The sequence below is a fragment of the Grus americana genome, chromosome 3 (genome assembly GCF_028858705.1).
Source record: "Grus americana isolate bGruAme1 chromosome 3, bGruAme1.mat, whole genome shotgun sequence".
NCBI classification, from domain to species: domain Eukaryota; kingdom Metazoa; phylum Chordata; class Aves; order Gruiformes; family Gruidae; genus Grus; species Grus americana.
The window spans coordinates 78,068,142-78,083,103 of record NC_072854.1 but is presented as its reverse complement, the minus strand read 5'-3'; the positions used below and the strand labels follow the sequence as shown (position 1 = coordinate 78,083,103).

Below are 14,962 nucleotides of genomic sequence, written 5' to 3'. Positions count from 1 at the left end.
AAGCATGACTGTTTCTGTTTGATAGTATGAACATGAATCTTTGTACAGACGTGTTCTAGTGCAATAAATGTAGCTAAGGATATTTGGCAAAGGACAAGGGTCTATGGGGTTTTTCTTTGATTAAGCCCCTAAAAAGAAACATGAACTTCTGAGAAACAGAAGTCAATTAATTGATTTAACAAAGTTGGATTTTCAATAAATTAACTATTTCAACTGACATTAAGAATAAAAATTATTATTTGAGATGTAAAGATAAATTCTGCAGTTAAATGGAACTGTTTCAAACCTAAATTTATCATCAAAACCTTTATACCATAAAAAGAGAGAAAGGGACAAACATGATGAAAACCCTCTACCTCAATATCAAGAGCCAAAAAGCAATCAGTTGGGCTACATTACCATTGTAGGTCCCTTCCAACTGAACTATTCTATTTAATCACTTTGTCATGTGCATTTGCAGAGTCCTTTGTTTCGCTGAAATTGCTCTCAGACTACTGACATTAATTTTCATGTAACAATACTAACTTACTATCATAACACAGTAAAATTAATGGCAAAAATGTTGCAGGAGTATTCTGTTGAAAATGCTGTTATATGATTTCACAAAAAGTATTAATTGGTTAATTCAAAATTAACACATTATAAAGCATTGGGTTTTTTATAAAGGGAATACTCATTCCTATTAGCACACTTTCCTGCAATATGTGTCTTTATGGTAATAAGTACCTTTTACAGACTAAATATAAAAAAATATTTAGAATAAACACAAGCAAGTGGCTTAAATCTACTATAGCTTCTGTATTCATTGCCACACACTCCAAACAATCAGCATAGCATACAAATAAAATCAGTATATCTTACCGTGCTTGATTCAGGCTGAAAAACAGCCAACGTAAAATCAAGATTGAAAAACCGTAGAAATTCTGCAACAAGACCTGCTACCAAGCGACCTAAAAAGGAAATGAGAAGAGTAAAACTACACCAGACAGAAATAATTCTTACTTCAGAGATTTAACTTTAACATAGCTTCAGTATGAACATCTATATTGATTCAACACTCCTACAAACATCATTTAGACATTCAGCAAACTACCACCACATGGCTAATTTGTATACCAATTCCCTAATTCCTAACTCAGCCATCATATCAAAATTATTTATGTCAGCAATATTGCAGAAGCATAAATAGAGATTGCTTACAAAACTCAGATGTAAGATTAATTTTTAAAACTATCCAGCTGTTTTAAAGATATCATTCTGGCATTTCTCCTATGTGTGCATTCACCACCATACTTCTACAGGCACTTTTCACTGGCTACTATTTCTATTGATCTAGAATGGCTCTGAGTTAACATAATCATAACTCATCATGAAATATTAATTTAAATGCATTAGTCACCTCAGTTAAAGATACAACTTCAATTAATATTAACTTAAAAATTATAGATTGAATTCTACTCTGAATTAATAGTAATTATGACATTTGACAGGAATAAAAGCATACTTTATATCATGAAGATACTGTTAATAAAACACTGTTAATAAAAGATTCAGAGACTTAATCCTTTGTTTCCTATTTTTATTATTTTGGGAAGTATACTAAACAAAGAACTTACCATCTTTTGTACCTAAAAAACTTTTCAAGCTTTCATTTACCAGAGGTGTTTTGTTCTGTCAAAAAGCAAAAACCAAACAGTAATTAACATCATACTCACTGAAAACCATGCAAGTTGGTGTTTTGGTGCATATTCCACAATGATGCCTGGCACATATAATGCACTACTTCAAAATCTACCTTTGTATTAATTCTACTACCTACAAGTAAAAGCTGCAGAGCCATACATTTACTCAGGCAAATTAAAATTGTCTCAGTAGCTACAGAGCTAGAGTAATTTCACCAAAATTCTTAACAGCATACTGAGTCTTATTTACTTAATGATTAAAAAGGTAAGTTAAGCAGTTAACTTCCCAAATTGCTCCTCTAATATAGTGCCAAGTTTAAGGAAATTCAGTCCCGCTTCTTAAAAAAATGGGAATTTACAAGTCATCTAGACAAAGCACGGACCACGCTAATTAGTGGTTCACAAATCAATACTAATCTTCTACTAATTAAGAGACCTTCAAAGATATTTGGAAAGTGTTTTTTCTCCCTTGTTAGATTTGCCCTCTTCAATTTTGATTTTTAAACGGAGATAAATCAGTGTGCTATATTTGGCTTTGTGTCAAAATTGTTCAGGAATTTTTCAAACCAAATTCTAAATGCCATTCCTAACCTATCAAAATATCCTAGGTGAGAAACTAACAAAAGAAAAGGATCTGTTATAGATATTTATCACTATAGTCATAAATGCTAACACACACACGAAAGCCCTACGTGAAACAATAAATATATCAATATTTAGAAATTCAGGGTAGTGATAAGTATTAATACATTTTCAGTGTCTCTACAGTGCAAAATTAAAACATCATGATTCATTTAAGCCTTTTGAAAAAAGAGTGAGCCAAGATCAAGCGTAGCAAATCTCTCTTCAGCCGTATTAGTCTCCAGACTGGGAGGTTGTTCTCTGGGTACTCCATAATATGCTGAAGCTTCCCATAAGAGATGGCACTGGTTTGTTCTATCTCTCTTCAGCAATCTTATGTTAGATTTCTGGAATACGGAATCTCATACCACCAAATAACTACTTCCCCTCCTTACTAATGTCACAGCGATGCCTGTTTCAGTTGTGCAACTTTCCAGAAAGAGCACAACCACCTAACCAATAGAGGAATAGCAGTTTTCTACTCCTCTCTTTTGAAAGAGAGAGCCAGGACATAGAGCACCCTCTCCTCCCCAGTTCTAGAAAATATAAAGACACAGGAAACAAGGCAATGCCAGCAGTAGAAGGGGTGACAAAACTAGCCTCTGCGTACCACAGTAGTACTGTTACTTAATCATGCTAGTATCAAACAAGGTAGCAGTACCTAGTCCATCGCTTAATTCAGAATTCTTACTAAAATATAAGCAAATTATCCTGAAGTAAGCCTACAACATCCTTATGAGAAATGCCAAAAGCATTAACATACTTGGCAAGTTACTGCATAAAATCGCTTTCACGATACACTTGTCAAAAAAACCCACTATAATATTTTAAATTTCAAAAGACATTATTACAACTTGATAAAATCTTAAAAAAATTAATCTAGTTGACTTATCAAGTATTTGATAGAAAAGATATTTGGTTATTCTGGTCAATTGGACAGAAACAATATAAAACCAGTAGAGATAGTTACTTAAAGCCACAGTTTTAAAAGGCTATGTAACAATTCCTACTTCTAAACATAAGGAAACATCCTGGTAGTCCTGTTTTGTGTTCTTTAAGCATTATGCTCTTATGCAGTTAATACATAATTTTCTCTGTTACATTTCACAAATAGAAAGTATTAAAGCTGTTATATTTAATTCTACACAAAGAACTGTCAGGATGCTATTTTTTTTTTTAAAATGTATTTTTTAAGGTTCTCTTACCTCTACTTTCTCTTGTTCTTCCAATGCCAAAAAAACAGCTGCTCGCAACTCTGCCTGCCAAATAAAAAAAAACCCACAAACAAAACCCAGCATTTCTACAAGCACTGTTTTCCCTATGCAAATAGAATGCTAAGCATCAACAAGTAGCTTAACTACTATTTTTTTCTCCTCAAGCAACTTGGCATGATTGTAAACCACATCAGTGCAATTAAAACATTTAAGGTAACAGGCAATGTGACTTGAGGCTGAGAAAGAAGTTTTCAGTATGAGAACAAGGAGGGGGGGGGGATTTGATACAAGACATCCTAAATTATTTCTTCATACACAAAAAGATTCAAAATTACCTACATTATCTCCTATTAGTTTCTTCTGAGAGTTAACAATCCAGCTGTTTCAGGCAGCTTTGAAACACCTACTTTTCATTTAGACTTTGTCCAGGAAACATGAACCTTTGAAGCTTGTGCTAATACATTTTAAAAACTTAAAATATACAGATTCCTATGATTCTTGACAGATCACTCAAATAAATGAAATTTCTCAAAGAAAAGAGTATGATTCCAGTCATTCAAATATTCTTGTAGTGAGGTTTTACCTAACTGATTTTGATTATCTCGATATCAAGGATCAGAATTCTTCTGAGGACTATTTTGAATATCTAAGGTTAAGCCTTGCATACTTTTTAAACTTTTTTTAAACACTGCAGTCTCTCTGCTTCTTTCATTGAGCATATCAAATGCACAACATACATTTGATGAAGTAGTGTGCCACTAATCAACTCTTAAGCTGACATTTTGAAGCAGCCAGTAACACTGCAGTAATAAACTGTAAGACAGCACTACTCTGCATGCCAGTTTTCTCAAGAGCAAAGAAGAAAAACTTTTAAAGAAAGACTGATTTCCATAACTAAGAACAACATGAAGAGTGTCTGGATTTTCTCATGTATATTACAAAAGGTAAATAAACATGGGTTATCCTGTAACTGTTCCCTCCCACAAAAAAAATCCTTTCACAGGAAAAATAAAATAAACACTTCCTTTTTATGCATAACCCTCTTTGGACACCTTTTTAAAGGACAAAAAGTAATGCAAAAAAGTTAAAAAGATTTCCCAGCAAGAGAACTGTAAAATGCTTACCACAACTGTATGCGATGGTCACACTGACACTGCAGTTACATTTTTCAGGTGGTGGGATACAGCATTCAATCAACAAATCCTCTTACAACCCATTAATTTAAGTATTATTCTTAGAAAATCAGTTTACATTTAACTTTCCAACCAAACAGCTAACAACTTATTTAATCTTATGTCACTATGAAAAACTTCAAGTGGTTGCACTGCTGACTTTCTTTTCCACCAATTCCACAGAAACCAAGTGTACTTACATAAAAGGACAATAACAAAGCATTTGTGAAACAGACTGGCTATTACAACTGTTCAAAATAAAAGACACCAGCCATTACACAGGGGTAAGGGTAAACCCCCATAAGGGTCTAGATCATGAGCCTGTAGAACAAAGTTGTCTGAAAGTAGTTGCCATTACATCGGCTGATCCAGAGTCTGACATATTTGAGGTTTTGGAACAATATCACAACTGTCATTCCTTTTCACATAACTGATTGATTACCTACTCCACTCCTCTAGGTCAAACCCAGTGGCTTTTAAATACGGACTGAGGTGCTTTTCTTCCTCTTCTCGTTTATTTAATGACAGAGTGTGAATTTCTGCCTCATGTTGCCATTCCTCATTAACAGCAGGTTCACCTTGATTTCCATTAATGCCCAATTAATACCCTTAAGGTCAGGACCTCATCACTAGAAGATAATGCCACTGGTATTTACTACATCTCCCCTTGTCTCACCTGCATCATCTAGAATACCACCCTACAGCCTTTCCACAGATAAGCAGCCCTCCAATTGGTCCTTCAATCCTGCAAGCATTATGATAAGTTTGATGTTAAGCACTCCTGTGCTATCTCCACAAGGAAGGTTTACACCATTCCAACACACTGACCTTCATCCTTTGAGGTGGGTACTGCTCAGATCATAGCAAGGTATTCTCAAAATACCATCTCAATGAATTTAGACATGGAACCATACACTTGAATCTGTGTGAGGTTAAAGCAGTAATTCTCAAGTTCATGAGGAAGAAATTAAAAAGCAACAATAAAAGCTGAGGCCAAAGGAAAAATCACCTAATACAAGAAGGTGTCCATCCTACTGTGTAGTATGAGTCAATGTCATATAAACTTTTCAGGACCCAAGACAAGTCACACAGACTGAAACCACATTCATGAGGTATGGTCACTGCAGTTTGCTCCCACCAGCAGATAGAGAGGCTTATATAACTGCACAGATGAATCCATTTACATAGTGCTCTCCCCACCTCCTTTTTTTTCCTCCTCAAAGAAGTGTGAGCAGTTTGCACCTGTCTTTGCCCTAGTACCTTTAGGCACCAGCCCAATCTGTGTTCCATACGTTGTTACAATCTGCTCTTGCATCCCTCTATTCCACATTGCCTCATTCTGCTAACAGTTTTCAACATAATCCAAATACATTTTGAAGAATTTTATTCACAGTCTAGTGAATAAAATAGCTTGATATTCAACTTCCCCACCCATATCCTTCCTAAGTCTTCAATAAGACAGGGTTACACCAATAAACCCAGATGTTGACAAGTAATGCGACACAGTGTCTATCACTCTTGCATCCCCCAAACTCACAGGCTTCTTTCTCACCCTATGGAAGGTGCTCATTCCCTTCTATCCCTAAGAAATTTTACCAGGCAAGAGCTCATACCAATGAGACAGCAATTTGATTTCACTGAACTTCATTAAAACTGGCTAACACTGTATATGACGACAGCTGTCCATACTCAGTGGGTAAGCGTATGGGTCAGAATTTTGAAACAAAAGTATATCCTGTTCCAAATACAGAGCTGTTAGCGTACTGTACGGGAAAACGGCTCCCTCAGTCTGCAGTTCTCTGGGAAAGGGGAAAACAGTTCTTACTATCTCAAGAGCTCCCCAAACACGTTTCAGGTGGCATCTCAAAAACACTAATCTGATTTGGGAATATATTCTTACTAGTAAAAAAAAAATCATGATACCTCTTGACTCCAAGAAATTAATTCTTTATGATATGAATTGCTTTAAAAACTCCAAACAAACAAACCCCATGATGCCCAAAAAACAGGAGATTACACTGTAGTGTACAGCATGCTCATCATGACAGTTAATAACTCAAAGACATTTAAAAGCATTGTTCATTATAATACGTGGAATGAAGATGAAAAAGCAAATAGGACAATTTTAACTGACTTATGCACATGCAGTTAACAGTCCATTTTAAAAAATAGTAATTTTATTCTATTTAACAACATATTATTTGCCAGTACCTCAGCTGTCTAGGTTTTGAACCAAATTAGCAAGAAATTAGCAACAGTGTCAGCTGGCCAAAAGCATTACTAGTCATATGATATTGGTGACACTAATCTCCCTCCTATTTGTACTGAGAGCAGGTTCCAGAGAAGATGCAAAATTCAGGTGGCACAAACTTATTTTTTCCAGAAAGAGATGAAAAAATACAAACCAAAACAAAATAAGATAACAAAGAAACACAGTAAGAAGCATAATGGCTCTTCTTGCTCTGATGACAGCTTCTCTAGGAGAAAGATCACATTCTCTTCAAGAAAGAACAAGATCTCTATTTGTACAGCATGCATCACACACTATCAGCACTAAAGTACAAATATCGACAATTATATTCTGTATGTTTACAGAAGTCATTAAGAAGCAGCCTTATCCATCAGATTAATTCCAATGATTAACAAGTATCTATATATACACACACTGCAGCTTAGAGAAGACAGGAAATTCTCAACTGCAAGTGGCAAATATGTTTACACATCTTCCAGTTTTCACAATATGACTTCATTCAATACTCCAGTGCTCAAAGTCTAAGGTAAATAAAAAAAAAAATCATGAACAGATTTTTAAAAGGTCATACAAGTAACTTTTTTCAGCTGAATAACTTACATCAACGCCAATGTGCCAAAGAAATTAACCTCAAAATAACAAACTGCAACTCATTATAAAAATGTTCTATTAGATAACAAAGGCATCACCATAAGTTTCTTTCCAAAAATTATTCAGTCATTATGTTACAAAATATATTAGCCGACAGCCTTTTACATTCTATCCACTGATTCCCCTTGCATTCTAATCCTTCCAGAGCTGTCTTTTATCGATAGTGCTTCATACCAATTCAGCTATATATTGACCATATATATTTTCTCTTTAATATACCTACTTCAGTAGGTCTCAAATATATTATCGTTAGCTTTCTAGCGTCATCCATCTTGAAAAAATGGTCAGTACTCATTCTGAAATATAAACTGTTTTGATAATGTAAATGTTCAGTTTAACACATAATAAAAAAAACTACTGACACAACAGATAGTTGAAAACAACAGTGTTTCTTTATGTTTAATTTACTTTAATGAAAGGATGATGGCAATTTTTTTTAATGCATGGTATAATCTAATTTCAATTAAAAGTTTATGATTTAAGAAGACTTGTTCAACCTTAATTCTTCTGGAAGATAATGGGCTTTTTGTCAGGTACTAGCAGAACAAACTCTGTAAGTCATTAACGCTATCAATGAACAGACAGTCAAACTCATATGCCAATTAAGGTTTACAGCTAAGAAGAAACACCATGATTCCTCAAACGAACAGCCTTAGCCATAAGCATACCAATGATTAAAACAGTAACTCCTAGTATTAGAGAGAGACATCACCTGGTAAGCAGGATGCAGTTTGTATTTTTCTAAGTTATTTGTTAGTTTGCCTTAAGGATACCTCACGCCATATTGGATACTACACAGCATTACAGAATAGTGAAGACTACGATAAATATATTTACACAAAACTCAAACTGGAAACCACAGTACAAAAACACAAAGGCAGGACTTAAGAAACTACAGCTTACATGTTCAGTATGACCTAACTGGCTTGTGATATTTAATTATTATTTTATTACCACCATACTTTTATTGGTTAACACTATAAGAGAGATTAACAAGTGGCCCAAAAGGCCTATTTGACAGCTAGAAAAAGGTCTCCCTACTCAAAACACAGTTACATGAGCTAGAATCTTCATTTACTTACGTAGTTTAAATAAGGATCATCCATTTGAAATGGAAGAACACTACATTTTTAATAACAGCATTTTTTGAAAAGTATGACAACTTGCCCAAAATCTGGTGGACTTCAAAGTACACAAAGATGGTCTCACTTCCATTTAACCACTTCAGTTGTTGAACTGTTCCTGAAATATCAGCAAGGATCATCCACCTCTTGACAGCTTAAAATAGAACACTGTGGATAAATGCCACCACCCTTTCTCTGAAATCCAAACTTCATTTCTCCTTTAGCTTGGAAGGGAATCTAGCAGTTGTGATGCTTCCGTATTTGTATGGCTCTTTGCTATACACAATAATTACCACCGAAAGCTTCTAACATGAACAAGAATCCAATGAACCAATTTTCGTATCCTTTCTGACACAAGCCCAGGGTACACAACAGGCTTAGAAGTAGCGTATGCTCCACTACAACACTATTTTCCAGATATTTTCTTAGCATAGCATTATTTGTTCTCCCTAGACAGGCAGCATCCCCATAGAGTTTCCAGGTTTAGCAAGCCTTCAAGACACAGCTCAAGCAACCCACGCTCAAGAAGAATAATGTTTAAATAGCGACTCTCAAAAACTCGTTTGCAATTTTCAATAGGGGCTTTTTGTATCGAAGCAGAGAGAAACTATCCACCTTGCCCCACACCTCCCGGCGGCTGAACGTTTCCAGCGGGTTTGGCAACAGCAAGAGAGCTCTTGCGGCCGCACGGTACCTACAAGGGAGAAACCTCACAGCCGCACTCCCTGCGGCGGCCGGGAGCTCCCCCCGGTCGCCCCGCCTGGGCGATCTTACCACTCCTGCGGCCGCCGGGCAGACCTCATGCGCCGGTCAGGCCTCGGGCCCTCAGCTCCGCGTCGAGCGCGTACCAGCTCTACCACGCACAGCAGGCGCCGGACCCGGCTCCTCGCCAAGCCCCAGACCCAGCGGCCGGGAGCAGCACGGAGAAATCAGGCGCCACCACCAGGCTGTGAGGCCGAAAGAGAGCCCCAGCCGGGAACACCGGCTGGAAGCGGCAGTGAGGGGGGACGAAGCCCGTGAAGCCTCAGCAACCCCTCCTTCCCTTCCTTTCCCTCCTTCCCCCTCCCCCCCCGCCGCGGAGCTGTTAACGGCCGCCGGCGCCAGCCAGCGCTCCCCCCTCCCCGCTACGCGAGGCGTTGGAGGACGAGAGGCTCTCCTTCCCCCCACCTTAATCTTATTGAGCACCCCGCTGCTCTCCAACGTCTGCACCAGCAGGTCCCGCAGCTCTGTATCCTCCTCCGTCGCTGCGGCCGCCATCTTGTTTCTCCCTGACAACCGCCCAAACTGCGCTAGCAGTAGGACAAGTCCGGCAGATTCGCCTCCGCCGTCGGGGAAGGTACCAACCCAGCGGCGGACCCGAGGAAACGAGGCCCGGCGGGCCAGTGGCTGTACTTAGTGCGGGTCTGAAAGGGAACGCAGAGAGGCCACAGCCACCCAGCGCCTCTACCGTCCGCAGCACCTGGAAACTGCGGCGGCGAATAGACAGGACAGGACAGCCGCGAGTGGCGGGCGGGAAGTTTAAAGGGCGGGGGGGAGCATCAACGGCTGAACTGCGCGGCCGTTCGGCTTTGCCGGCACTGCGACCTGTTCGCCCCCGTAAGCTGCTGCTGCTCCTCTGCCTTCTTCCCTTCCTCCCGCTTGGTGCTTCCCGCCACGCTCGAACCGAACGAATACTGAGCCGACCCATGCTCTCCCACACCCGCAGCTGTTCTGTATTTGTGCTCTCACCCTAAAACGGGAGGGGAGTAACACTGAAATGGGTTTAAGGAGCGAACAGTGGCCTCTCCTGAGCTCGCTCCAGCGGTGAGGGGGAGGTAGCCCCTGGCTTCCGAGGGGCCAGGTAGGCAGCTAGTGGCGGCGGGCCCCAGGCAAGGTCTCTGCTGCTGAGCCCACCTGCTCTGCCGTGCACAAGAGCACCTGGCGTCAAAGAGTATTAAAAGGGCTTCTAGACTCCTTGTTTTATAATAAGCACGTTCATTATGCTAAAAGCATAGGGCGGTGTCGTAGGTGTGTGAGGGTCCAACGTTATTGTGTCTTAAAAAAAAATAAAGCTTTGTAAGTTGTAATGCTTAATTTACAGCACTAAGTGTTGCTTTCAGGCCTTTTATTTTTTTTTTTCCCCAGCTGAACTTCCTATGATTTTTCTTGAAGAAAACTCAAATACATGATACTTTCAGAAGCTACGAATATTCCACGTGAGCACGTATACCTCCCGGGTGGGGTAAGGCGTTGCTGGAAGTTGATTTCCAAAGGCATGCAGCAGGTGGCACTGATTCTTCAGTGATGCCCTGAAGACTCAGTGAAGCCCGGGAGGCAGGTGTCTGTCGTTCATACCGCCCTGCTTCTACTGAACCCGCGGGAGGTACTGCTGGATGCCTCAGCCCGTTTCTACAGCCGCTCAAAAAACTATAGCACTGCATTTTGAAGTCCTGAAGTTTGGAAATATTAGCAGTCTAAATAAACCCAAATACTGCACTTCTTAAGCAAGTCAGTAATTGTTTCCACCTAATTTTTCAAAACCCTATCAGAAACAAATCACAAATGCAGAAACTTAATGTCTGGCATTACAGTTACCATTTTTATTTGTCTACTAAATCTCCAAACTTAAAGACAAAACACACTTGACAAAATACTTGATAAAGATTGCAAAGCAATGGAAAAAAAATCAGTAGACTTAGAAGATAGTTTATAATTTGTAAAATTAATTTCAGCACTTCAGTAACACTGGCTTCCTGCTCTCAAATACATGTAGAATATTTTGAAACCAGCCTACAGATAACCCTTTTTGAGCTCTGCAAAATACCAGAATATTAATTAGCTAAATATTTATCACCTAGAGGGCAGCAAAGCATTCTAATGGTCCGACTTCCTATCAAGCACACAATGTAGCGTCTCAAACTGTCTCATGTTTGAAGTAAATATTGCCATTTTGAATGTATGCAATTCCTGAGTCTACTGTTATGGAAACCATAGAAACTCATTGCGAAAGATAAAATTATTTTTCCTGTTTGTACAGCAATGTAAATGTGACTAACATTACCACAGAAAGAAGAAAAAGTGGTTTTCATGGGAAATCCAGAATAGCTTTAAAAATATTCTGTAAAATTAACACTGCATTATTAAAATGCAGTGGTGGTATTGCTACAGGCTCTGAACACAATTTAAATCAAATTTAAGCTTTCAAAATCATGCATTGACCAAGTCTATTGACTTAAAATTAGGACATGGGAATATACATACATTGCAAAATCTCTGCATCTGCTCAAGAGTATTTTAAATGTCTTATTAACACACAATTAAGAATAAAGTATAGCTAGATTTATTTGTTCTCTTTGTGCAATGGATATAAAGCAAAACAACACATTGTGTTAGGGAGAAAATTGGAAAATCTCTATCTTGACTCTTAAGTCCCAATCTGAATGTAAACTGCTGGAAGCTGGAAAAATTTATTCCTCTGAAGTGTTTTATATAAAATCTTTAAAGAAAATGAATCATGCCAATGTCATTTTGGGTTGGGTTTTTTCAGGCAGTTCAGATTTTTTTGAGGAAAATGTTATTTTCATGAAAATTTTAAAAGAAAATTTTCAAATGTTTTGACATTCCCTTGGTTTTCCACCAATTTATAGTCATAGTATCGTGAGTGTTAATTGGGAGAGATCAGGAGAGAAAAGTCAATATTGAAATAGAAGATCATAGTAATTTTAATGAGAAATTCCCCAAATGAGGTCTATTATTTTTCACTACAATGCTTCTTGGATTTAGGAGACCAACCTGTTCTCAGAATTAATTATATAGAGTATTAAAAATCCAGTTTAACTCAGCTGGTGATTGAGGCTGTAGTTCAGGAAAGCACATCAGTACTTTTTAGTTTTATCCCAACGTAGAAGAGTATTCCAAGCTTGTTGGTATGTGCTCGTGTCCTAGCGTTTTAGAGTGTGTAAATCTGTGGAGCCACATCCCCATAGTGCAGGACAGGAATATGGGTCAGGAGCTGAGTTTCAAATTGGACAGCCAGTCTATTGACTGGGGGAATGGCTGGAGCAGATCACCTATCTGCGTGACGATGTTGCCACACTTCAGGAAAAGTCAAAAGTCCCAACAGCTTCCATGGCCTCTATGCAGATATTCATGAGTACTAATTTCTTATCCTTTCATTGTGACTGAGGTAGTAAATTCTTTCTGCCTTACTCCTAATCAACAGTCTCTTATGCTGTGCGTAATGCCACCAAAGTCAACAGAGGCTGCCAGTGGCATAAAGTACAGCTGAAACTGACTGAAGCCCCTAAATCTTTCTTTCAATATAACCAGTTGCAGAACCTAGGAGAAATACTAAATTCCAGGCAGTAATTACTAAATGGTCTTGGCACCACTTTACATCTTATAAAGCTGAATATTTACATATGCCTGTCAACAATCCCCAATTTTCAGAGTTGTATTGAGATGGCCTATCTGCCAACTATGGATGAATGTATTTTTGTTTCACAAATGATTGTTTGAGAAAGCAGTCTTATTACGATTGTTTTTTTCCTTCAAACAGGTTGCAACAACAGCTGTTCACATTACTGAAGTAATGAACTACTTAAGAGTGGAACATTTCCTAATATTAGTATAAAAGGGTTTGTAAACACTGAAAGTAGAACTTGGCTTTCTTTCTCATTATAGGTGTTGGCATCTCTCTGATAAAATGTTTGATTTTAAATTATTGATTTAATAGCAATTTTCTTGTTTCCAATACATAGATAAATATTAAATGGAATGTCTTAAGGAGATAGGTATCCAAAGTAGCTCTCCATTGTCTACCTTTCTCATGTTCCTCAAAAACATTCTCTTTAATAAGAGCCTCCATTAACATGCACTATTTTGTAATGATATCATGACATAAAAATATGGCTTCCTTGTCCTAATACCTTAAGCGCCTACGTTATTTTAGAGGAGCTTTGGATCTCTCTTTAAAACCATCTTAATGGGAAACTTGTCTTTGGGCTTAGTTTTCACAAAGTGCTAAGCGTTAATTTGCCAGCCTCTGAGCATAAATCCCTGTTGCACCTCAAAACAGGACTAACATTGGAGCACAGGGCCTTGCAAGCTCTACTACATGTGCAGTACAGCCAACTCTTTTCATCCCTAGTCTGCAGACAAAGATAAAATCCAAAGCTGAGGGAATAACTCTATGTCTGTGTTTACTGACTCCTCACGGGCAGTAGCAAAGACTTCAGTGCCAGATGGAGCAGTGATGCCCTCAGCAGTAGGAGGAGGAGGAGCAGTGCTGAATACAAGGATCTGGAGAACTTCACTATTTTTGTCTTCAACAAAATCTCTGAAACTTTTGATACCTCTCAGACACTGTCTGAGACAACAGCAGATGGATCACTCGTTCCATCCAGCACGACATTTTCATGTTTCCACAGAAAGGTGGGCAAAGAGATTAGTTTTGTCTCATCCTCCTTCTTACCATGTAAATCTATAAACATAACTAAAAAAATCTTGCCAGTGAATAATACTGTAACTTTGAACAAAGACCTTATTACACAGACGGTAATTAATCTGTTCAAAACAAATGTTGTTTTGCTTGTGGAAGTAGATCTGCCCACATATTTCTCAAGTGCGTTAAAGGAGGATGGTTGTGACATATCCCCCCGGTTCAAAACTATACAGTAGTAACTAGTAATCACACTTTGTATTTGTGATTCATGCATCAGCAGAGAAAGAGGGGTTGGAATGTTTCAAGGTTTACCATAGCGCTGAGGACACGTGAACCAAGTCCTGCCTGGTATACTTGTGACTCATTCCTTTGGGCTGTTTCTTCCTCAGAAACTTCCTATTGTTTCCAAATATGAGTGTTACCATTTCAAACTTCCCACATTATTTTGGAGAAGTACGCCACAGATGCATGCGTCAGCATTCCTCTGTTCCTCTTACTGGGCTTGCTTTAGTCAATAATCTCCTATTTGCTATTTGAGTAGTTTACTTAAAAAATGAGTGTCCTTATTACACTCCTGAAGACCTCTGTGCTGCACAATCTTTCAGTGGAAAATCCGATTATTTAAAACATAGAATATGCTAAAGAAGAACCAACCAAAACATTAGGATGAGCAAAGCCACGCACATAAATGGTTTCCTCGGCGGCCACACGGTGTTTCTGCCTTGCCGCGCACACGCGGGCCTGCTCCCCGGGGCGCCCGGCTCCAGCGGCGCCTGCCTGCAAGGAAGCCGAGGAGCACCATCCCCCCCCCGCGCCCCTGGGCCA

General features: G+C 38.7%; 1 protein-coding gene across 6 annotated transcripts in view; it reads right to left on the bottom strand.

Annotated features, from left to right (window-relative positions):
• The window catches only part of CEP43 (centrosomal protein 43), a 31,074-nt gene extending 20,834 nt beyond the window's left edge, over positions 1 to 10,240 (bottom strand). For 2 of the 6 annotated variants that reach the window (XR_008576344.1, XM_054820227.1), the window contains exons 1-4: positions 9,883 to 10,041; positions 3,509 to 3,562; positions 1,617 to 1,671; positions 862 to 950 (exon numbers count right to left, since the gene is read on the bottom strand). Coding sequence is in view for 5 of the 6 variants with exons in the window: in XM_054820227.1 (XP_054676202.1) it covers positions 862 to 950; positions 1,617 to 1,671; positions 3,509 to 3,562; positions 9,883 to 9,972 (288 nt within the window). In the remaining variant the exon portion in view is untranslated. Of the gene's footprint in view, positions 1 to 861; positions 951 to 1,616; positions 1,672 to 3,508; positions 9,753 to 9,882 lie in introns of those variants that run through there. The other 4 variants (XM_054820228.1, XM_054820232.1, XM_054820230.1 and 1 more) reach the window with 4 other exon arrangements.
• Between the last annotated feature and the right edge of the window lie 4,722 nt (positions 10,241 to 14,962).